Source organism: Amblyomma maculatum, chromosome 10 (genome assembly GCF_055883805.1).
Source record: "Amblyomma maculatum isolate TAMU_Amacu chromosome 10, ASM5588380v1, whole genome shotgun sequence".
NCBI classification, from domain to species: Eukaryota; Metazoa; Arthropoda; class Arachnida; order Ixodida; family Ixodidae; genus Amblyomma; species Amblyomma maculatum.
Genome location: NC_139353.1, coordinates 35,893,856 through 35,915,504, shown reverse-complemented (window position 1 = coordinate 35,915,504; position 21,649 = coordinate 35,893,856). Strand labels below are relative to the sequence as shown.

Genomic DNA, 21,649 nt, shown 5'->3' with positions numbered 1-21,649 from the left:
CCCATTCAGCAGCTGCCAAATACAGCCTGCCAGAAGCATGCTCGTGATATTTTGCCAACTCAGACTACAATCCTAATTAATGCCAGTTTTTTCTCTGAATGGCAACCTTAATGCTGTCGTGTTAATATCCGCATCAGCAGCCGCAGGCTGAGCTCGACCCACTCTCTCCTGCTAACACCTACCTTCATGTTTTTTCTCTCCACCACCAATGCTCTCCAGCTTCATCACCCTACTGTTTCATTCATGCATACCTGTGGTGCATTCCTCTGCTTTTGTCGTAACCTTGCTCTCACGATAGTCACCCTTCGGCTTATTCTCAAATCACCACCCTCAAGTAGCATTCTTCAGCCCTCGTCATAATCACTTCCTTCTTGAGGCGACTCCGGATTCGTTCTCTTACTCTCGACACGCACCCCACGCCACTACGCCATCCTTTGCCTCCCATCATATTTTCTAAACGAGGAGAGATATTTCTATCTTTTAACTCTTCCACCTGCCGACCATGGCAGGTGATGCTTTGCTCTGCTACTACCTACCACGGACGGCAGGTGGCCGTTTACATCAGCCATGCGCAATGTAGGTACAAGCACCCAATAGCTGTTCACAAAAAAAAAAAAAAATGCGAGTGCACAAAAAGTATACAAACGAGTCTTTGTGTACGTCCAAGCCATTGGAATATAAATTACATTAATTCTACCATTCTCAACACGCCAGAATTCCGCTATCCTTGAAGGTGAATGGCATACCGCAGGAACAAATCGTTTGGTTTATGGTGTTTAACGTCCCAAAGCGACTCGAGCTATGTAAGACGCCATAGTGGAGGGCTCCGAAATTTCGACCATCTGGGATTCTTTAACGTGCACTGACAACACACGGGTGTCTTGCTTTCTCACCTCCATTGAAAAACGGCTGGGATTACCAAGGGAACAACTTAGAGCGCATTTAAACAGCGATAGCAAACTGGTTATTAGGCAAAGTCAAAGGACATTGCACACACATGCTGTGCAGGAACTAGAAGAATGCTCGCCTTTGAATTACTCTTGCCTAATAACTCCAATTACCGACAACAGTGACGCACATTCAGAGAAACAAGACAGCATGTTTGTACTGACATCGAAAACATGCACTTGAATTTGAGGAAACATTCACTGCACTTATTGCTTGTGGAAGTATTCCAGTTTTCGAGCATGGAAATGAGGCACTCAGGCAAGCACTGTTAGTAAAATCAACATTATCATAATGTTGCAAGTAAAACGTTTTATGCTGCATTATAAACAATATTTCATTGTTACAAATAAACATTCACTCAATATAATCTTCTACATGCTTATATTGAAAATATATTTCGCGCACTATTCCAATGCTCACTGCTTCCTGCGTTGCAACTGTTTTGGATAAATTGAATGACCCAGCGCAGTGACTGGTATTGAGCCTATCAAACATGGAATTTAATCAGGCCAGTTGAATTTGCAAAGTACTGATTTGGCACCAAGACAATTATAAGCACACTCATCATCAGTGAAATAGTAATGATGACTAAAAAATATTACAAACGGGTAAAAAAAAAACCACTACCTCACCAAGACAAAACAGCACATGGATGCACCTCATGTGTATGATATAAAAGACGTCTGCACTCCTAGACACAAAGAGGTCAACAAAAATTCCTGACAACCAAAAGTGATTACGAAAAGCCATAATATTGCCTGAAACATGCTTTTAATGACAATTCATTGGATGCTTATATGCCCACTTTGGCAATGGTTTTCAGAACAAAGAACAGCCTATACCTGGTACGTCGATATTCAAGGTGTGCTGATAACCCTGAGCAGTGCACAAACAAGAGGACTGCAAAAACTCAAGGTTAAGGTTAAAATCATGTGACAAATAATTGCCCTGTACAAATGCTGATAAGGCATGCAGGCCTCTCATTCATCAAAGCGAATCGAGTTGACGCCCGTGTCAATGCTCCCGCCTGAATATGTGCCCCGCTTCTTCTTGGTCTTCTCATGCCTGAAGTCCCTGCCCTTAACATTTTTCAGTACACTGTATGCCTTCTCACCCCAGGACCCCCGTGCACCTGCCTTGGCTTCAAACGAGTTGTCGCGAAGCTTGGGATCAATATTGACCTGCTCTGGCCTCACTCTTCGAAACGGAGAGTTCTTCCTCCCCTTTCCAGCGGAACCAGGATCACCAGTGCCGTTGAGCATCGATGCATTTTGCATGCCCCCCTTCTTTAGCTTGCCCTTCTTGCTAGACTCGTCTTGCTCCTCACTTTCTTCTTCGCTTGAATCCCCTGCATTGTTTGTGGCCACTTTCGGTGTTGAAGTTAGCAATTTTGCAGACTTCCCTCTCTTACTCGGCACCGGCTGTTCTTTGTCGTCACTGTCCTCGGACGAAGATGACGATTCCTGCTTGGCAGCAGGCCTCTTTGGCTGTGCCTTCGATTGCTGCTTTGGCTTTGCAGGAGCCTCATCTTCACTCTCTTCAGAAGATGAGGATTCCTGTTTTTGTTGAGGCTTCTTCTTTGATGTGGGAGTCGCCTTGGGCGCTGGCTTGTTTGCTGGCCATCTATTGTCATCGTCATCCGAGTCTGAAGACGAGTCATCTTGCCGATTTTCCTGTTTTTGTGGGGGCTTCTTCTGTGATGTCGGAGTTGCCTTGGGTGCTGGCTTGTTCGCTGGCCATCTGTTGTCATCATCGTCGGAGTCTGAAGAGGAGTCATCCTGCTGAGGCTTAGCGGCAACTGGAGTTCCTTTTCCAGGAGGCTTTAAAGGTGGGGTCTTGGTCACTTTTTTTTTCGCACTGTCATCTTCATCGCTGCTGTCGGAGCTGCTCGATGACTCTTTCTTGGCCGGCGTTTTAGCAGAGCCTCCAACGGGCTGCTTTGGTGTTCCGGCAGGACTTTTTGTAGGAGCCCGCTTTGGTGCTTCCTCCTCGTCACTGCTATCGGAAGAAGATTCCTGCTGCTTCTTAGCAGGAGTTGGCTTCTTAACCAGGCTTGGCTTCGCCGCTGCAGCTTTTGCAGGTGCCGGCTTGGAGTCTTCAGAGTCACTATCGGAATCTGACGAGCTCTCCTTCTTGGCTTCAGCTGGTTTTTTAGCTGGTGGTGGTTTTGCAGGAGCTTTGGGAGGCACTGGTTTCGCCTCCTCTTCTGAGTCGCTATCAGAGTCTGAGGAGCTCTGCTTTTTGTTTTGTGCTGGCTTCTTGGATTGCGCTGGTTTTGCAGCTACCTTGGAAGGTGGTGGCCTGGCTTCTTCCTCGGAATCGCTCTCAGAATCTGAACTCTCCTTCTTGGCTTGTGCTGGCTTCTGAACTGAGGTCTGCTTTAAGGGCGTCTTGGCCTTTGGAGCAACCACTTTTGTCGATGGCTTGTCATCTTCAGACTCGCTTTCAGAGCTGGAGCTGTCTTTAGCAGCAGGCTGCTTCTTGGCAGGGATCGGTTTTGGTGCAGCCGGCTTGGCTGGTGTTTGCTTTTTGGCAACAGTAGCCTTTGTCGAAGCAGGTTCATCCTCCTCCGAAGAGCTGTCGCTTGACTCCTCTTTCTTAGCCGATGGAGTATTCTTAGCAGGGCCAATGGATACCTTCAGCAGTGCTTTTTTGCCAGTGGCAGCCGGCTTGGCAACTTTCTTGGGAGGCTCGTCCTCACTCTCTTCTGAGCTGCTCTCCTCATCCTTTTGCAGCTTAGCTGGTGTCAGCTTAGGTGTGGGAGGCTTGGTCGCAGGTGTAGCCGCTCCCTTGGCGTTTAATGGCTTCTTCTGCGGTGCAGGCTCCTCTTCTGAACTGTCAGAACTTGAAGACTGCTGATCGGCAACTTTCTTGGATGGTGCTTGGAGTGCTTGCTTTGCGGTAGCCTGCTTTTTAGCGGGCAGTGGTTTGGGCGCCCCTCCTCCGTCGTCAGAATCCGATGAATCGGAGCTTTCTTCCTGTTGCTTCTTCTGCGCTGCCGGCTTAGAAGCGGCAGGCTTGTTCAGCGCAGCCTTGTTCCGGGGATCGTCGTCGTCCGAAGAGCTGCTCGAACTGTCATCTTTGCTGCCCGCTTTTCCGGCTTGCTTCTTGGGCGCTGCTTTGAGCACGGGTGTCGGAACGGCGGGCTTTTTGCTAGGTGGAGCCGCGTCGGAATCCGAGCTGCCTGACGAGTCCGTCTCTGGCTTGGCTCGCTTCGCCGGAGCTTTAGCTTGAGCAGCAGCAGCAGGTTTCGGCGTGGCAGCGGGCGCAGTCTTGCCCTTCGGCGCCTCCGACGAATCCGAATCGGAGTCAGAGTCCTCGGTCCCAGCGGGTTTTGGCTTCTGGACAAGGGTGGGCGTCTTGCCCGGCTGTGCGTTCTGTTTAGAGGCATTTACCTTGGGCGTGGACTTAACTGGCTTGGTTTCTTCTTCACTGGAAGAATCGTCAGAGGCAGATACGTCGTGCTTCGGCTTTGACGTAGCGCCCGCCGCAGCACATGGCGCCTGGAGTAGCTTGCGCTGCTGTGGTTTTCCGTCGAAGTAGGCTTTCACTACTTGGTCCAGTTGAGGGACACCTTTAGGCAGGGGCTTGGTGGTTCTCTTCTTCTGGAACTGGTTCGCGAGAGCTTTGTCGACACCGCTCAAGTATTGAAAAACGAGGGATGCTGTCGCAGCTTCCATGCTGCCGGCCGCCATTGCACGGGTTGAAAAGAGACGCTAAGCGGCTCCACGTGGGGTCTTAGACTTAGAATTTTGTTGTAGCGCTTAAAAATTACAAGTTTAACATATTTATTTTCAAAATTAAGAGCGATTGATTTTTTAACCTTCAGGATCGTTTTTATAAAATATTTGTAATGTGACAGTGTTGCTCTCTCGTGGCTGTTCTGTTCGGCTGTTCGCTGCGGAACCGGCGGAACCGGCTGAAACGCTGAAACGTTAGAAAATCGTCACATGGACTAGGCAACAAATATGGCGGACGTTGCCGCACGTTCGCTACAGTACGAATACAAAGCAAACTCCAACCTTGTCCTTCAGGCCGACACACGGCTCATCGAGCGGCGGCCTCGTGATGAAGCGACCGGCGAAGTGGTTTCTCTCGTTGGTAAGCTCGAGGGTTCCCGCATGGGAGACCGCTACCAGCGTACGAAACCCAGTAAGGACGAGCGCAAGTCCAAGAAGCAGCAGAAGAAAGCGTCCGACGAAGGCAGGTACGACGCCGCCAAGCTGAAAGGCCAGTCGCTGCTTTCGGAAGGAGTCGAGGACGTCGTCGGAATCCTCTACCGACCCAAGACGACCGAGACCAAACAAACATATGAGGTGCTACTCAGCTTCATCCAAGAAGCGTTGGGGGATCAACCGCGCGACATCCTGTGCGGTGCTGCCGATGAAATCCTCGCTGTCCTCAAGAGTGACCGCATCAAGGAGGGCGAGCGACGTAAGGAGACGGAGGCACTGCTCGGGCCAGTTGCTGAAGAGCGTTTCGCGCTACTGGTGAACTTGTGTAAGAAGATCACCGATTATGGCGTCGACGAGAAGCAGCCTGTGGTGGAGGAGAACATTGACGAGACGTACGGCGTCAATGTCCAGTTTGAGGAGTCGGACGAAGAGGACGACGAGATCGTGGGCGAGGTGCGTGAGGACGACTCCAACGATGAGGCCGAGGGCGAAGAGGCCCATCTGGACACTACTCTGCAGGCGACCAACCTGATATCGGGCCGAGAAGGCGGCCGCAAGGGAACTAAAGGAGGAGGCTTACATCCTCGTGAAATCGATGCCTACTGGTTGCAGGTTGGTATTGCCGTGCCAAAGACTTACGCTTTTACGGGCTTTGTGGCCAAATGCGTGTCGTAAATGGACATAGTGTAACAGTGTGGATGTTTGGTTGGAGCTGTTAGTCAGCTGTCATTGTGTACGAAGGCTGTGAAGTGCCGAGTCCGTGACATGGCTTGTGTAGAACAGCTTAAGAACGTCGAGTCGATGTAACGTTGAATCTGAAGGCAAGAAGCTGAAAAGAGGTTAGCTGTTCTCCATCTGTCAAGATATTTTTTCTTTTTTGTTGAAACGAGGGCTTCAGAGTACCGCCAAAATATTTTGAACCAGTTTTCTACCTGTTGTTCAAGCTAACGTCTTCATGTAAAAAACGGATTCGCAGAATTGCTGCTGTTATATTGTGGTTTGAGTATTTAGTCACGTTGAGCTTGCATCGGACTAACAAGGGAACTTTTAGGTGCAAATGCTTGGCAGGAGCCAAATTATGCAACAATCACATTACGAAAACTGTCACAAACCAATCAGCCCTGTTCCTAATGGTCGACCCTGACAGGCGGATATATCAACCAATAGCAGTGGTGCTAATTGATTGATATCCAACAGTTTTTGTGAGGTGGTTGTCGTGTAATTCGTTCCTAGCTCACATTAAACGCTATCTGCTGACATATGTGTTGGGCCATCTGAGCTTGTACAGGAGGTATTTATTCACTGCAGTTGCGCTACCAGACAATGGAAGCATCATTGCCGCTAGCGCGCCATGTTTGGATCGTTTCAGGCCTGCCTGCACAGCACTAAGTTTGCTTTAAAGTACCTGCCGTATATAGTTAGCGGTCTTTATCATTTTTGAATTTTGTTATATTTGTCAGCATCTACTCTTATCAGTAGAATGCTCCGTATAGCTCTGTGCTGTAGTATAATCGTGCTTCCTGTTCAATGTTGCAGTTAGTTAGATAGCCACCCTGGATTGTGCCACAACTCAGCAACAAACGCTGGTTGGCTGCATCGCACGCAAGAATTTACAAGACTTGCAGCTTTTCATATTCGTTGATTACTGTCTTCTACTCATCATAGGAACATTGTGGAGTATTATAGTAGCATGATGAATTGCCCCATTTCTTGAACTCGCGTTGGAGAAACACATTTCTGGTGGCTGCAAACTGCCGAAGCTTTGCAGACGCTGTTTCAGTAGAAAGCTAAGGCAATTGAAAGCATCTTATTTGCCTTATTTTCACGAGAGAATGGTCGAGCAAATGCTCTCGTGTGCTTGCAGTAAGGATGGGACGTCCAGCAAGGCTGTTTTGCAGTCGTTGTTTGTTGCACCGTAGCACTGACCTGGAATTAAGGTTTGCAGCAACTCTATGTGCAGCGATTACACCAGATTTAGAAGTAATGTATCATTCTGAGTAGATAGAAATGGCGGTGTAAGCTAGCTGTGCAAACAAACACTTTGCAGATTGCTTACCTCAGTGTAGTACTGAAACACAGGTCAGGAAGGTTACCGTTTCTAAAAAATTTACCAACAGTATTTCTAACAAAATTGTGCAAAATCTAGCATCTTAGACAGGGAGCTTATGATTGTGCTTAAATAAAATAATGGCTTAGAATTCAGTGTTCTATCCGATTAAGCTTTTGTGCTCCAGAAGTTCACACTGTGTGTCGGAAGTTATTAGCTTCTAGTGGCCGTTTTCAACGACTAACGTGAGAAGGCAGATGTCATTGATCACTGTCAGCTGCTGCATGGATGTTCATTTTTTATGAATTCTAAGGTAATTTCGTTAAGCTTGGCAGATCAATACCAGTGACAGGATTAACATCATTTTTGTGCGGAAAAGAGCAAAGGCCCAGAGCCAGATGAAGAATAATGTAAAGAGCACTGGCTTGGCTTCCCTTGGCTTCAGAATCAGTGTGGCACAAGATTATGCAAGCAAAAAGGCACAAATTTTATTTCCCTTGGAGCAAACATTATTTACTATTGATCGTGAGATACGAGCATACTTAGGCAGATTGTCATCAGGGAGAATCTGACACACAGGCTTCCACAAATAGTTCATCGCTACATCAACAGAGGCGCTAGCGGGTGCATTTCAACAGATGGCATGGCAAAGCCTCGAGTGCACCCCCACCCCCTTGCCTGTATGAAAAGTGGGTACTTTTTGGTTGTTGGTAATTATCACTGGATGAGCGAGGTGGGATCCTTTCATCTGCTTGTATTTTAAAATATTAGGTTGACAGGCATCTTTTTGCATGGGCTGGTCGTTAAGTCGTTTTTCTTTTAATGTTTTGTTCAATGAGATTGATCTCAGACATGCTCGAAATTGCATCCAGAACAGCCACCTTGGGAGCCACAATTATGTGTTGCTGGCTATTGGAGCCCCTTCCCACCATGTTTCATCCGTGATAGTTTATTGGGTTAACAGCTGGGGAGCTGAGGGTGGAGGGTCCTCATTAACCATTTGTCAGATGGTTGTCTCGCCAACCAGCAGCCCCGTGGCAAGTGCCCTTATGGATTTAGCGGGGTGCTCATAGATGGCGGCTTGAATATGGCTCACATATTGAATGCCAATGCTCTCAATATGCATGAACACTGAAAAATTAGTTTTTTGCGTGAAGTGGTGGCCACACAATCTCTGACATTTGCAGTTTTCTCTATACTTGAAGTCAAATGATAAAGTGGCTTTCAGGAGTGCAGCAATTACTGTGCAGCCAAGGAGACAATGACAGTTTTTCCTCTTCATGTGGGTTAGCCTAAAATCTGCTTTGTTTACAACTGTCAAACTCTTGAAGAAAGGGGCAGATGTCCCTCAAAGGATGCCCTTCACCCAGTGGCTTCGCCCGATTTACACAATGCCGCTGTTAATCCGATTAAGCTTTGGTGAACCTCTTGCATTCGCCATAGCAAGCATGGTCATGCTAGCAGGTACAAGGGCATTACTCATGTTTTTGTGAGAATTGATCAATGCCATTGGCTTAAAAGGGTCTTTTGAGGAGCAAAGGTCTTTTTTCTTTTTTTCTTTTAGTATCTTGCTGCAGCGACTGAAAAGGTTTTGTTACTATGAGGTACTTAATAGTGTTTTGCCTAAAATGTGTTTTTGAATACCTGCCACACCTGGTGCGTATATTGGAATTTGCCTGCCATTTGCATCTCCTGTGTGCAGCTTCAGCCGCTAGATGGCCCAGTACGTCTTTTGCTTTCATTATGGAGGTTTATGGTATTGGGAGACTTCTGGGGGCATCCAGGTGGGTGGTTTGATGAAGGCACTTGAGAGTGGAGGTTGGTATGTGATTTGCAGGTGGACACTCGTAGGTGGGAGATGCACCTTCTAAAAGGTGGAGGATTCACTTGCCAACTCTGGATAGTTTTTACATTTATAGGTGTTCTGTTGTTGACATGTTGGCTTTAGCATTAGAATCATCAGGTTTGCCTGGAGAGTACTGTCTTTTTGAGGAGGGTGTTCTCTGTAATTATATCTGTCACTGACTGCTTTTGCAATCGATTTCCTATGCTAAAATTAGTGATTCTTGCTTTCTTCTATTATAGCGCAAGCTCAGCAAGTTCTATGATGACCCCGTTGTGGCACAGACTAAGGCTGGCGAGGTCCTAGACATCCTCAAGACTGCTGTTGATGATCGTGACGTCGAGAACCAGCTGGTGCTGCTTCTCGGGTTCAACCAGTTCGACTTCATCAAGGTTTTGCGTCAGCATCGGCAAATGATTCTCTACTGCACACTACTGGCTTCATCACAGAGTGCCACCGAGCGCTCCAAGTTACGCGACAAGATGCAGGCCGACCCAGAACTGGAACGGATCTTGCGCCAACTGGAGAATACGGACAAGGACGACATGGTGCAAGAGGAGCGTGAGAGGCGAGCGCAGGTTCGCCGGGAGCGAGTCAATGCCGAGTTGGAGCCCATGGATGTAGACGAAGACGGAGCGCTCCAGATGTCGCAGTGCAAGATGCTCGATCTGGAGGACCTGTCATTCCAGCATGGCAGCCATTTCATGGCCAACAAACGCTGCCAACTGCCTGATGGCTCATTCCGCAAGCAGCGCAAAGGCTACGAGGAGATCCACGTGCCTGCCCTCAAGCCGAAGCCGTTCGACTCCAGCGAGTCGCTTATCTCAGTCGACAAACTGCCCAAGTACGCACAGCCTGCTTTCGAGGGATTCCGCAGCCTCAACCGGATACAGAGTCGGTTGCACAAGGCCGCACTCGAGTCCGACGAAAACCTCCTCCTGTGTGCCCCAACCGGTGCCGGCAAGACAAATGTTGCTCTCCTCTGCATGATGCGGGAAATAGGCAAGCACATTAACCCGGACGGTTCTATCAATGGAGACGAATTCAAGATCATCTATGTCGCCCCGATGCGTTCCCTTGTCCAGGAAATGGTGGGAAACTTCAGCAAGCGGCTCAACTCGTACAACATCACTGTCTCTGAGCTGACGGGCGACCACCAGCTGACGAGAGAGCAGATTAATGCCACTCAGGTGATTGTGTGCACCCCGGAGAAGTGGGACATCATCACCAGGAAGGGCGGCGAACGCACCTACACACAGCTAGTGCGCCTCATGATATTCGACGAGATCCACCTGCTCCACGATGAGCGGGGCCCAGTTCTGGAAGCTCTTGTGGCAAGGACCATCCGCAACATTGAAATGACGCAGGAGGATGTCCGACTGATTGGTCTCAGTGCCACCCTTCCCAATTATGAAGATGTGGCCACATTTCTCAGGGTTAACCCTGCCAAGGGCCTCTTCTTCTTCGACAACAGCTTCCGGCCTGTGCCGCTTGAGCAACAGTACATCGGAATCACAGAGAAGAAGGCTATCAAACGCTTCCAGCTCATGAATGAAATCCTTTATGAAAAAGTTATCGACAATGCGGGCAAGAACCAGATTCTCATCTTTGTCCACTCGCGAAAGGAGACTGGAAAGACGGCCAGGGCCGTTCGTGACATGTGTCTTGAAAAGGACACTTTGGGACACTTTCTTCGGGAAGGGTCAGCCTCAACAGAAGTGCTCAGGTCTGAAGCAGAACAGGTGAAGAATCTTGAACTGAAGGACCTGTTGCCGTATGGTTTTGGCATCCATCATGCTGGCATGAGTCGTGTGGACCGTACCCTAGTGGAGGACTTGTTTGCTGATCGCCACATTCAGGTGCTTGTGTCAACAGCTACGCTGGCTTGGGGTGTCAACCTTCCAGCTCACACTGTCGTCATCAAAGGAACCCAGATATACAACCCCGAGAAGGGGCGCTGGGTGGAGCTGGGAGCCCTGGACGTCCTTCAGATGTTGGGCAGAGCAGGAAGACCCCAGTACGACACTAAGGGTGAAGGCATCCTCATCACAAACCATAGTGAGCTGCAGTACTACCTGTCGCTTCTGAACCAGCAGCTGCCTATCGAAAGCCAGATGATCAGCAAACTGCCTGACGTGCTGAACGCAGAAATTGTCCTCGGCAATATTCAAAATGTGAAGGATGCATGTACGTGGCTGGGGTACACATACCTCTACATTCGCATGCTTCGAGTACCCACGCTGTATGGTATCTCTCATGATGAGCTCAAGACAGATCCATTGCTGGAACAGAGACGGGCTGACCTGATTTTTACTGCTGCTGCACAACTCGAGAAGAGTAACCTGCTCCGATTTGACAAGAAGTCCGGAAACTTGCAAGTGACCGAACTTGGGCGAATCGCCAGCTACTATTACTGCACTTACGAGACCATGGCCACTTACAATCAGCTTCTAAAGCCTACTCTGAGTGAGATTGAGCTTTTCAAGGTCTTCTCTCTCTCCAGCGAGTTCCGGAACATCACCATTCGCGAGGAAGAGAAGCTCGAACTCCAAAAGCTGATGGAACGTGTCCCGATCCCCATCAAGGAGAGCATGGAGGAGCCAACAGCCAAGGTGAACGTTCTTCTGCAGGCCTACATCTCTCAGCTGAAGCTGGAGGGCCTTGCCCTCATGGCCGACATGGTTTACGTGACCCAGAGTGCGGCCCGTTTGATGCGTGCCATCTTCGAGATTGTGTTGCATCGAGGATGGGCGCAGCTCACAGACAAGGCTCTGGCCTTGTGCAAGATGATTGACAAGCGCATGTGGCAGTCCATGACACCATTGCGCCAGTTCCGCAAGGTCCCCGATGAAGTGGTCAAGAAGGTAGAGAAGAAAAACTTTCCGTGGGAGCGCCTCTATGACCTCGGCGTCAGCGAGATTGGCGAGCTGCTCCGCATGCCCAAGCTAGGCAAACTCGTACACCGCTACGTACACCAGTTCCCCAAGCTGGAGCTGGCAGCCCACATCCAGCCCATAACACGGTCCATGCTCCGTGTGGAGCTGACCATCACACCTGACTTCCAGTGGGACGAGAAGATTCACGGCACGTCAGAGGCCTTCTGGATCCTCGTCGAGGATGTGGACTCGGAGGTGATCCTGCATCATGAGTACTTCCTGCTCAAGAGCAAGTTCTCTCAAGATGAGCACCTCATCAAGTTCTTTGTGCCTGTCTTCGAGCCCTTGCCACCGCAGTACTTCATAAGAATTGTGTCGGACCGCTGGATCAACGCAGAAACCCAGCTGCCTGTGTCATTCAGGCATTTGATACTTCCAGAGAAGTATCCTCCACCCACAGAGCTGCTGGATTTGCAGCCCCTGCCTGTGTCTGCCCTGCGCAATCCGACATTTGAGGCTCTGTACAAAGACAAGTTTCCTTTCTTCAACCCAATCCAGACTCAGGTCTTCAACGCTATCTACAGCAGTGACGACAACGTCTTTGTTGGTGCTCCCACGGGCAGTGGGAAGACCATCTGCGCAGAGTTTGCCATGTTGCGCCTCTTCTCCCAGGTGCCAGAGGGCAGATGTGTATACGTAACTCCAAAGGAAGCCCTTGCTGAGATTATATATGCCGACTGGACACAGAAGTTTGGCCTGCAGCTAAACAAGAAGGTGAGGGATTATTCCTTGTATGCCACTTGTCCTTGTTACTGTGAAATTATTTAGTTGCTGAGCCAAGGGGAGGAAGCAACTAGATCTCGTTGCACTTGCGTTGAACTGCGACATTGCAGTTGTCTACCTCTCATGAATAGCTGTGGATCTGGATCAAGGCATGGTGCTAGGTGAAGTGCACTTATTAAGTGCTTCTTTTCTAGTCATTTGAGTCGAATCGTTGTGCCACTAAAATAAAATAAAAAATAGGGAGGCACCTAAGTTCCACCTTAAGGATATGCCACGAACCAACTTACTTAAAAGCACTGTTTGGCATGGTTTTGCTGGGCAGTTTAGCATTGAGAAACTGGCACAGTGATGTGAATGCACGTAAATGTCTCTAGGTGGTGGAAATTGTTCTGTACCTCTCCACTATGGTACTTCTTTCACTTCACCACCACCATCTTCCCTTCCCATAAGGCGCAACTCAGGTGTCCACATGAGAAGTGTGGCAAATACTGTGCCTTTCCTTTCCTATACACCAGTTTGAAATTTATGCAGTGTGCGCAAGGTGGCTGTGTTGTACTGTGCATTGTCAGTGCACATTAAGGAACCCTAGGTGGTCGAAATTTCCCTAGCGCTCTACTGTGGTGTCTCTCGTAGCTATGTGCCTCACTCCTCAGTGGACACCTGGGCTTGTATTCCGAGCTTTCATTATTATCGAGTGTCGCTATCTCCCTGACCTTGAGTCATCTAATTGGTGGAAACATTGGAACCGGGTGTCAATTTGATTGCCACCAGACTCAAGGTAAGGGAGATGGCGACACTTTCGATAACGATGCTTAGTCGGAATACAGACCCTAAACGAAGCAGACATACAAACTTTAGATCATTTTGCTGGGCTCTGAACCTCCAGATTAGACGTAGCTCTCTTAGTCCAGATAACTACTGTACTGAATTGGAACTGTTTATTGGGAGTTTGTTTGTATTAATATTTCATTTTATGATTACCCCTTTTTGAAGCTTTATAAGCAATATATTTTGAACCGTTTGTGCTGAAGCTTTGCATGTACTGTAAGAAGTTGCTTTTGCAAATGCTTATTACGTAGCCTGTTTTATATGCAAGTTATGGATAACCCAGGTTCACAATTATTGTAATAGTGAAGCTTTGTGTGAGACACTAGTATACTGCGCAAGAAAAATGCACGATTTCGAGAGACTTTTTATTTCAGATTGATCAAGTAAAAGTTTTATATGATAAAAAAGGAAGAGTCACTGGCTTAGAGAAAAATGACCTTTGTAATGTCGGCGACATAAGGTATGCATACCAAAAAATGCTATATGGTTGCCACCATTTACCCCGTCAGATGACTTGGAGAGAATAGGAAGGAAAATTGAATTGCGGTTTTGAAATTTTATTGAATTAATCTTACAAATGTGCATTTCTTCCCTTCAGTGCTATGCAAACTATGCAGTTCTCTTTTTGGTACATAACAGTAGATTAACATGTCATCTGTATGTGCTTTTTCAGGTTGTGATCCTCACAGGCGAGACTGGCACAGACCTGAAGCTGCTTGCCAAGGGCAACATCATCATTGGCACGCCAGAGAAGTGGGACGTCCTGTCTCGGCGATGGAAGCAGCGCAAGAATGTGCAGAACATCAACCTGTTCATTGTGGATGAGCTGCACCTAGTTGGTGGAGAGGACGGTCCCGTTCTCGAGGTCATCTGCTCACGAATGCGCTACATCTCCTCACAGATCGAACGGCAGATTCGAATCCTGGCACTCAGCTCCTCTTTGGCAAATGCTCGAGACATTGGGCAGTGGCTCGGAGCCAATGTCAACTCGACCTTCAACTTCCACCCCAATGTGAGGCCCGTCCTGCTGGAGCTGCACATCCAGGGCTTCAACATCACTCATAACGCATCACGCCTTCTCTCCATGAGCAAGCCTGTCTACCAGGGCATCATGAGGCATTCTCCACGAAAGCCTGTCATCGTTTTTGTACCTTCACGGAAGCAGACACGCCTGACAGCTATTGACATTCTCACCTACTCTGCATCCGAGGGTCAGGCCTCAAAGTTCCTTCATTGCACAGAAGATGACCTCAAGCCGTTCTTGGACAAGATCACAGACAAGACACTGAAAGAGACGCTAAGCAATGGTGTGGCCTATCTTCACGAAGGTCTGAGCCCAGCTGACCAGCGGTTAGTGGAGCAGCTTTTTGACAGTGGCGCCATCCAGGTCGTGGTTGTTTCTCGAAGCCTCTGCTGGGCCCTGGCCTTGGCAGCTCACTTGGTCATCATCATGGACACTCAGTTCTACAATGGCAAAATCCACGCTTACGAAGACTACCCCGTGACAGATGTCCTGCAGATGGTTGGAAGGGCAAACCGGCCCCTCGTTGACGAGGATGGAAAGTGCCTTTTGCTGTGCCAGTCTTCAAAAAAGGACTTTTTTAAGAAGTTCCTGTATGAGCCGCTTCCAGTGGAAAGCCATCTTGATCACTGCCTGCACGACCACTTCAATGCAGAGATTGTCACCAAGACCATTGAGAACAAGCAGGATGCTGTGGACTACCTGACCTGGACATTCCTTTACAGGAGGATGACGCAGAACCCGAACTACTACAACCTCCAAGGTGTCACTCACCGACACCTATCGGATCACCTGTCAGACCTTGTTGAAAACACACTGAATGACCTCGAACAAAGCAAGTGTATCAGCATTGAAGATGAGATGGATGTTGCGCCACTCAACTTGGGCATGATTGCTGCCTATTACTACATCAACTACACAACCATCGAACTGTTCAGCATGTCGCTGAACTCTAAAACCAAGATTCGTGGTCTTCTGGAGATCATTAGCTCAGCTGCGGAGTACGAGAACATCCCCATCAGACATCATGAAGACAATATTTTAAGGCAGCTGTACAACCGACTGCCCCACAAGCTGACCAACCCTAAGTTCAGCGACCCTCACGTCAAGACCAACTTGCTTCTACAAGCACACTTGTCGCGAATGCAGCTGTCAGCCGAGCTGCAGTCCGACACAGAAGACATCCTTGGCAAGGCGATCCGGCTGATCCAAGCCTGTGTCGACGTGTTGAGCTCTAACGGGTGGCTGACTCCAGCTCTGGCTGCCATGGAGTTGGCACAGATGGTTACGCAGGCCCTGTGGAACAAGGACTCTTACCTCAAGCAGCTCCCGCACTTCACAGCAGAAGTTGTCAAGCGTTGCCAGGAGCATGGTGTTGAGACAGTCTTTGATATTATGGAGCTTGAGGATGAAGACCGCAACAAGCTGCTCCAGTTGACTGACAGCCAGATGGCAGACGTGGCTAAGTTTTGCAACAGGTACCCCAACATTGAGCTCACGTATGAGATTCAGGGTAAGGACCACATTCGGTGTGGCTCAGCAGTCAACGTGGTGGTCCAGCTGGAGAGAGAAGATGAAGTTGTTGGACCAGTCATTGCCCCGCTCTTTCCACAGAAGAGAGAAGAAGGCTGGTGGGTGGTTATTGGTGAGGCCAAAAGCAACTCGCTTATATCCATCAAGAGACTGAGCTTGCAGCAGAAGGCCAAGGTGAAGCTAGACTTTGTTGCCCCTGCACCAGGAGACCACACATACACATTGTACTACATGAGTGACTCCTATATGGGGTGCGACCAGGAGTACAAGTTCACCATCCATGTTGGCCAAATGGAGTCACGCAAGCGAAATGATAGCGACAGTGACTGATTGTTTTTCTTTTGGTGGGGTCTGAGCTGGCCTCGACAAATCCATCGGATTTTTGTTTGCACACTTTGTTTCCATTTCGTTTTTGTTTTTCATGCAATTGTACATAGAAATCGTGTGCATCATTGTGAAATAAAAAAGAAAAATACAATTATTTGTAATTTTTGGATTTTACTACGCAGCTTGCTTGTGAATAGCTAACTTGCCCATTGAACATTGTCACAGGTTCGCTTTCATTAGCTGGAAAAAAAAAATTAGCTGGGGTTCAGCTTTAGTTAAACCCGGTAGGTTGCGTAAGCAAGGCGACGTAGCTTCTCTTCTTCCCAGGCACGTGGAGTCAAAACGTCATCTCCGTCTCGGACTGATTTGTGTGTGCGCGCGCGCGCGCGCAAAGCGCTCTGTTACCGTGAGCCCCGCGTCGTAAGGAACAAGGAACAAAAAATAAGCAGGGTGAAGCAACCAGTCTTCGAAGAACGCGCCGAGAGAGCGCAATAGAAAAGAGGAAGAGAAGGTTGAGGGCGTCTCCTCGTCTGACGAAATAAATCGCGCTAGAACTGAGCGCTTGCTTCATCCGAGCCCTGGGTCTGTTTCCATAGCAATAGGCGCTTAAAAGGAGAAAAACACGGTGGGTAAAAGCACGCACAAATACAACAAACGGTATCCTGGCCACGTGATCCCGGCCTTTGATTTGCTCGTCAGCCGGATGGATAGCGACAAGCGCGCCGGTGCGCCGGTGCTGCCGCCATTTGCCACGAATCGGACCGCGCAGACCGCGGACGGTACGCCGGGGGGGCTGGCGAAACGTCGTCTGCCCAGCCGGTCGGTCGCCGTGTTTCGGCCGGTCCTACGAAAAGTACGCGCTGTCCTGGATTGATCGCCACACCGTAGCACCATGGATGCCATATACACCGCAGGCGCGCACATGACGAGGCACCTGCAAGAGAACTTCGACGGTTACGACCGCTTTTTCTCGTGGGTATCGTTCGCGGCCGACCCGCCACGAAACTTGCTCTGGTTCTATCCGGTCGCCTTCACGTTCGACAACTCGCTCGGCGTCCGCATCCTCATCGCGGCCTCATGCTCAGAGTTCGTCAACATGGCCCTCAAGTGGGTGCTCAATGAGCATCGTCCCTTCTGGTACGTCAAGATCAAGTCCGAGATCGGCGTCCAGCTCGCGCAAACCCCACAGACATGCGAGACTGGGCCCGGTTCGCCGTCGGGACACGTCATGGTCACCACGACCGTCCTGTACGTGGTCATATGCTACGCGCTGCGCTACGTCGAGAAGACACGGCCGCGTCGGCGCCGCCTGCTCAAGACGTTCATGTGGACGGCCTACCTAAGCTACCTGTGCGCAGTCGGCGCGTCGCGCGTCTTCATAGGCGCCCACTTCCCGCACCAGGTGATACTGGGTTTCGTCATAGGCGTCGTCACGGGCTACGTCCTGGAGCGCTTGGACGTCGACAATTGGCGCATGGCCGAGTACTGCACCCTGACCGGCATCATCACCATGACCTGCGCGACCATCTTCGTCGGCTTGACTGCGCTGGGACTCGACCCGCAGGAGACGGTCCGCTTGGCACTCGAGGCGTGCGACGATCCCCACTACGTGAACATCAGCACTACGGCGCTGTACAGCCTGATGCGGTGCATGGCAGCGCCTTTCGGGCTCGGCGTCGCACTGTCGCGGCCCAAGTCGAACCAGGTACTCGAAGGCGCTCGGAGGGCGCCTCTCTGGGCCAAGCTATTCGCCGGACTGGGCGGCATCTTCGTCGGCCGCGTACTTCTTAGCTGCCCGCTGCCCAAGCGAGAGGCATTCATCTACGCCGGCGCCCTAATGCAGTTTTTCTTCTTTTCCTTTGCGGTCGGCTACGGCGTTCCATTCATGCTGTACAAGAACTACAGGCAGGTGAACAAGGTTTTCCAGCCGCGTCGGCGCAAGGAATCTTCAAGCAGTAGCAGCGACGACGAATGAAGCGGACGGCCTGATGAAAAGAACGGTGTCTTGTGTGACGTTGTCCATGCATGTGGCGTCTCTCATATACTTTCTTACTGGCTGGAGTAATCTTAAATTTCTAAAAGAATGAGTCACCTTTGGTCTGTGATCTGCAGACAATAAAGGGAAGAGTTGACAGCACTTTGAGGTCTCTGCGCGGAAGTGTATACGTTTACTCTTAGCAGTTAGGGAGACGTTTTTTCAGAAATTACTGGTTATTGCTTAGAGCTTGTAATACTGTTGTACTTCTTTTTTTTATTCTATAAGTTTGATGTACCTACAGCACCTGGACATCAGTTAAGATGAACAAAAGCTAGATTCTGTGATGAAACAATTGGGTACAGTTAGTTTGCTATAAAAGCCATGCAAATGTCATTAACATAAACCATTCAACCCGTAGGCATTTTTAAGAATGGAAAGAGCTCGGCACATGGGATGAGAAAAAGATTAACTAGAAAAAAACGATCATTTCATCCCTTGCTTTCTCGTCCTGCGTGTACGTTGCATTTTCTAGTCTTAAATATATAACAGTTAAAGTGCAGAGGTGTCTGCCTTAAAACACATTCTTAATGCAAGTGCTGCCTAGACACTAGAGCATAATAAAATGATTCGGTATATATAGTTGTTCTTCCAACCTCGAAAAGTGATGTGAATGGATATACGACATGAAACTGGGCACATATGTATTCCAAGCATTGTGACTGGTTTTTCAAATGTATGAGCCTTGTGAAAACTTTGATATGCTTGACTAAAGATTATGTATCGAATTTGTGAAAATGTTTTACATCTGGAGGGTTAAAGAATATTTCCAGAGTCTCCTCTTTGTTAATGACTGCATACGTTATGGTTCGAGAATTTGTTCAGCCTAAGAAATTCATTAAGTCCCACCATGTTTGTCTTAAAGGCAGTCTAAAACGTGGTTCCACATCTACATCCACTACATGGTGTTCATTTGGTTTCATTTCCGCCTTTGCCTGGCCTGTTAGCTTCCATGACCGGAAGCGCTCTAATTAAGCGACTCTAAACTAGTTTTGTGTGAGTATCTACTTTTTGAAGGACCGCGTCAGAAATTTCCTTCTGCAAAACTACAGTCCACATCTTTTCCCGACAGCTTTAACATTCCAAGTGATGTAGGTGAAATGTTTAGGGGAATATCCTTAGGTGAAGTAGATGTGCAATATAAGAGTGAATTGTCATTGACATTTACCCAAGCATAGGTATATGCTGTTGATGACTAAATCACTCCCTTATTCCAAGTGATATACCGTCTGTCCAAGATAATCGGTTTTCAAGTTGTGTGGTTAACAGTTGAAAGCAAGCTTTCTTCATTTGACCAATGATCCCTTCTACCCAACCCCTCAGAGCTGTTTTTGGCGCACATGCCGCTGTGATAGTGCAACTTCACTGTTAACTGTGAAAAACATTGCTATTTACGGCGGTGTTAAGTGTTGTATGTGTGCAGCTTTTGCTGACATCAGTTTTATATGTCAAACTGTCCTATCGTGCATATTTTTCTAGTCTGTGTTTACAGTAGCTGCGAATGAAAATAACAGAGGCCCAAAAACCAGTGTTACACTCCCTCTGGTATAATGCTGTGAATATACCAGAAGGAGTTGGTTCTCAGTGGTGGCACTTGCAGCCATTTCAAACCAGCACGCTGTAATGATGTCACATCAAAGATAGATTGCATCATCTCATTTTAGGTCATTTGTGTAGCTGACCGTGCGGTAGTTTTTTTGTGCACTTTCAATCTTGTAGAGCTTGTAGAGAAGAGGCAAGGCAAGATAGATCTGCAACTGGCTCTTGCTAATGTATTTGATTTTGGTGCTCGCAAAATCACTGCGTTGTATTGATTTTGCATGTAAGGTGCAAAATAGAATGTGCAAGATCTTTAAAATAGGTTGTCTCCCATCACAAGGAGATAACCTTTTGGCGCATTTTTTCTTTCAGCCTCAAAATAGCATGGACCCCAGCCCTGAAGCGTTGCGACAGGCATTCAGTTTTGGGGAGAGCTAACATTAGCACCTAGTGATTTCTGCCACCTCAGGATCGAGTGCCTTGCACTACATGGAGACAGGATTTTTGGAATGAATCTCTATATGCTGCAGGAGTAATATTTATTTAGCATTTGTTTCCATGCAGTTTTTGCTACTGTGGACCGCAAAGAAATGTCAGAAATTGAAATGGTATATGTGGTTAGACAGGGCAAACTGCAAAGGTATTTGTAGGGAATGTTAAAACATTTGTCATCTGCTGAGTCTTTTGCAGTGCTGATGATGTAAGTGATCCCAGATGTTTCATAGATATTTTATAAGCCAAAGTTGTGAGTTTATTGCTATTTCAAGAAGGGCAGAGCACATATTTCTGCATGGTGGAAGCTTTTATGCTGTCAGTGTGTTCTTGCAGCCATTGTTTTTGCAGTGACTGCAAAAAGCAGCAACATATACTACTGATATGAACAGCATCAATTGCAAGCTTGAGCTAATAAATATGAAAATAAAGTACGATAATTGTGATTGTCGCTGTTAAATACATGCTCGTTACCAGGAAAACCTCTACAAGTGGAAGCGTACGAGTAAGATTTGGTGGTTGTGCCCGTCATTTTAACCCCGCTTATTAACAGAGAGACTTCTAAGGATTCTGTGAAAATTCTTAAATGCTCTAGTCCTTGCTCTGGTATTTGGTAAAAACTCGGTTACCACGACGCTGGTTGTGACATTTCAGTTGCATCTTTTGGAAGCTTCACATACTTTCATACTCTGTGTTAATCATACAATGAGTGTTGCGAAGCAATAGAGCCATGGAGCACTCAGTATTGGCTGGTTGCTGCACAACAATGAATGACGTGCATCTCGTCACTCAGTGGAAAGGGTGATATATGATAGTACAATTCAAACTACCCTTGCTAAATGATCTACTTATTAAAGGCACTAATTAGATAGTAAACTGCTGTGAAGCAATGTTGTTGTGTGCTTTATCATAAGCACACTAGTGAGGACTGTTGAGAATGCCAGATTTTAACTCCAAGAGTTTCGTTCACATAAAATTTGCACAGCCATAATGACACAGGTGCATTTCGTCTGTCGGGTAGCAGCTAAATGTTCTTGCAGTGCCACACATTGAACCTGCTTTGCTAGACCCGTATAGTAAAAATAGTGCACATGAACTGTGAGGCATAAAACACGATGACAAATTTCCTGTAATAAACTGCATGCATCGCCAACTGCTACATTGCATGTGTCACCACTAGTTAAACTACACAGGTTCACATA

At 48.0% G+C, this 21,649-nt stretch overlaps 3 protein-coding genes across 3 annotated transcripts; 2 read left to right on the top strand and 1 right to left on the bottom strand.

Moving 5' to 3' along the window:
* Nucleotides 1-1,716: 1,716 nt before the first annotated feature.
* Nucleotides 1,717-4,672, bottom strand: LOC146176157 (uncharacterized). The gene has a single exon (XM_084582489.1). It carries the CDS (start codon nt 4,641-4,643, stop codon nt 1,929-1,931), a length of 2,715 nt encoding a protein of 904 aa, XP_084438615.1. The 5' UTR covers nt 4,644-4,672; the 3' UTR covers nt 1,717-1,928.
* Nucleotides 4,673-4,839: 167 nt separating this feature from the next.
* Brr2 (U5 small nuclear ribonucleoprotein l(3)72Ab) lies at nt 4,840-16,532 on the top strand. Its single transcript, XM_084582488.1, has 3 exons — nt 4,840-5,735; nt 9,256-12,663; nt 14,174-16,532. The coding sequence occupies exons 1-3, from the start codon at nt 4,917-4,919 to the stop codon at nt 16,382-16,384; spliced, it is 6,438 nt and encodes a 2,145-aa protein (XP_084438614.1). The 5' UTR covers nt 4,840-4,916; the 3' UTR covers nt 16,385-16,532.
* Nucleotides 16,533-17,075: 543 nt separating this feature from the next.
* Nucleotides 17,076-20,887, top strand: LOC146176155 (glucose-6-phosphatase 3-like). The gene has a single exon (XM_084582492.1). The coding sequence runs from the start codon at nt 17,274-17,276 to the stop codon at nt 18,354-18,356; it is 1,083 nt and encodes a 360-aa protein (XP_084438618.1). The 5' UTR covers nt 17,076-17,273; the 3' UTR covers nt 18,357-20,887.
* Nucleotides 20,888-21,649: the final 762 nt, after the last annotated feature.

Excerpts from the sequence above, each read along its gene's own strand:
- Brr2 (XM_084582488.1), top strand. The coding sequence starts at position 4,917 with ATGGCGGACGTTGCCGCACGTTCGCTACAGTACGAATACAAAGCAAAC. Across the intron at positions 5,736-9,255 it reads TCGATGCCTACTGGTTGCAG|CGCAAGCTCAGCAAGTTCTA; the intron begins GTTGGTATTGCC and ends CTTCTATTATAG. Across the intron at positions 12,664-14,173 it reads GCCTGCAGCTAAACAAGAAG|GTTGTGATCCTCACAGGCGA; the intron begins GTGAGGGATTAT and ends GTGCTTTTTCAG.
- LOC146176157 (XM_084582489.1), bottom strand. The coding sequence starts at position 4,643 with ATGGCGGCCGGCAGCATGGAAGCTGCGACAGCATCCCTCGTTTTTCAA.
- LOC146176155 (XM_084582492.1), top strand. The coding sequence starts at position 17,274 with ATGGATGCCATATACACCGCAGGCGCGCACATGACGAGGCACCTGCAA.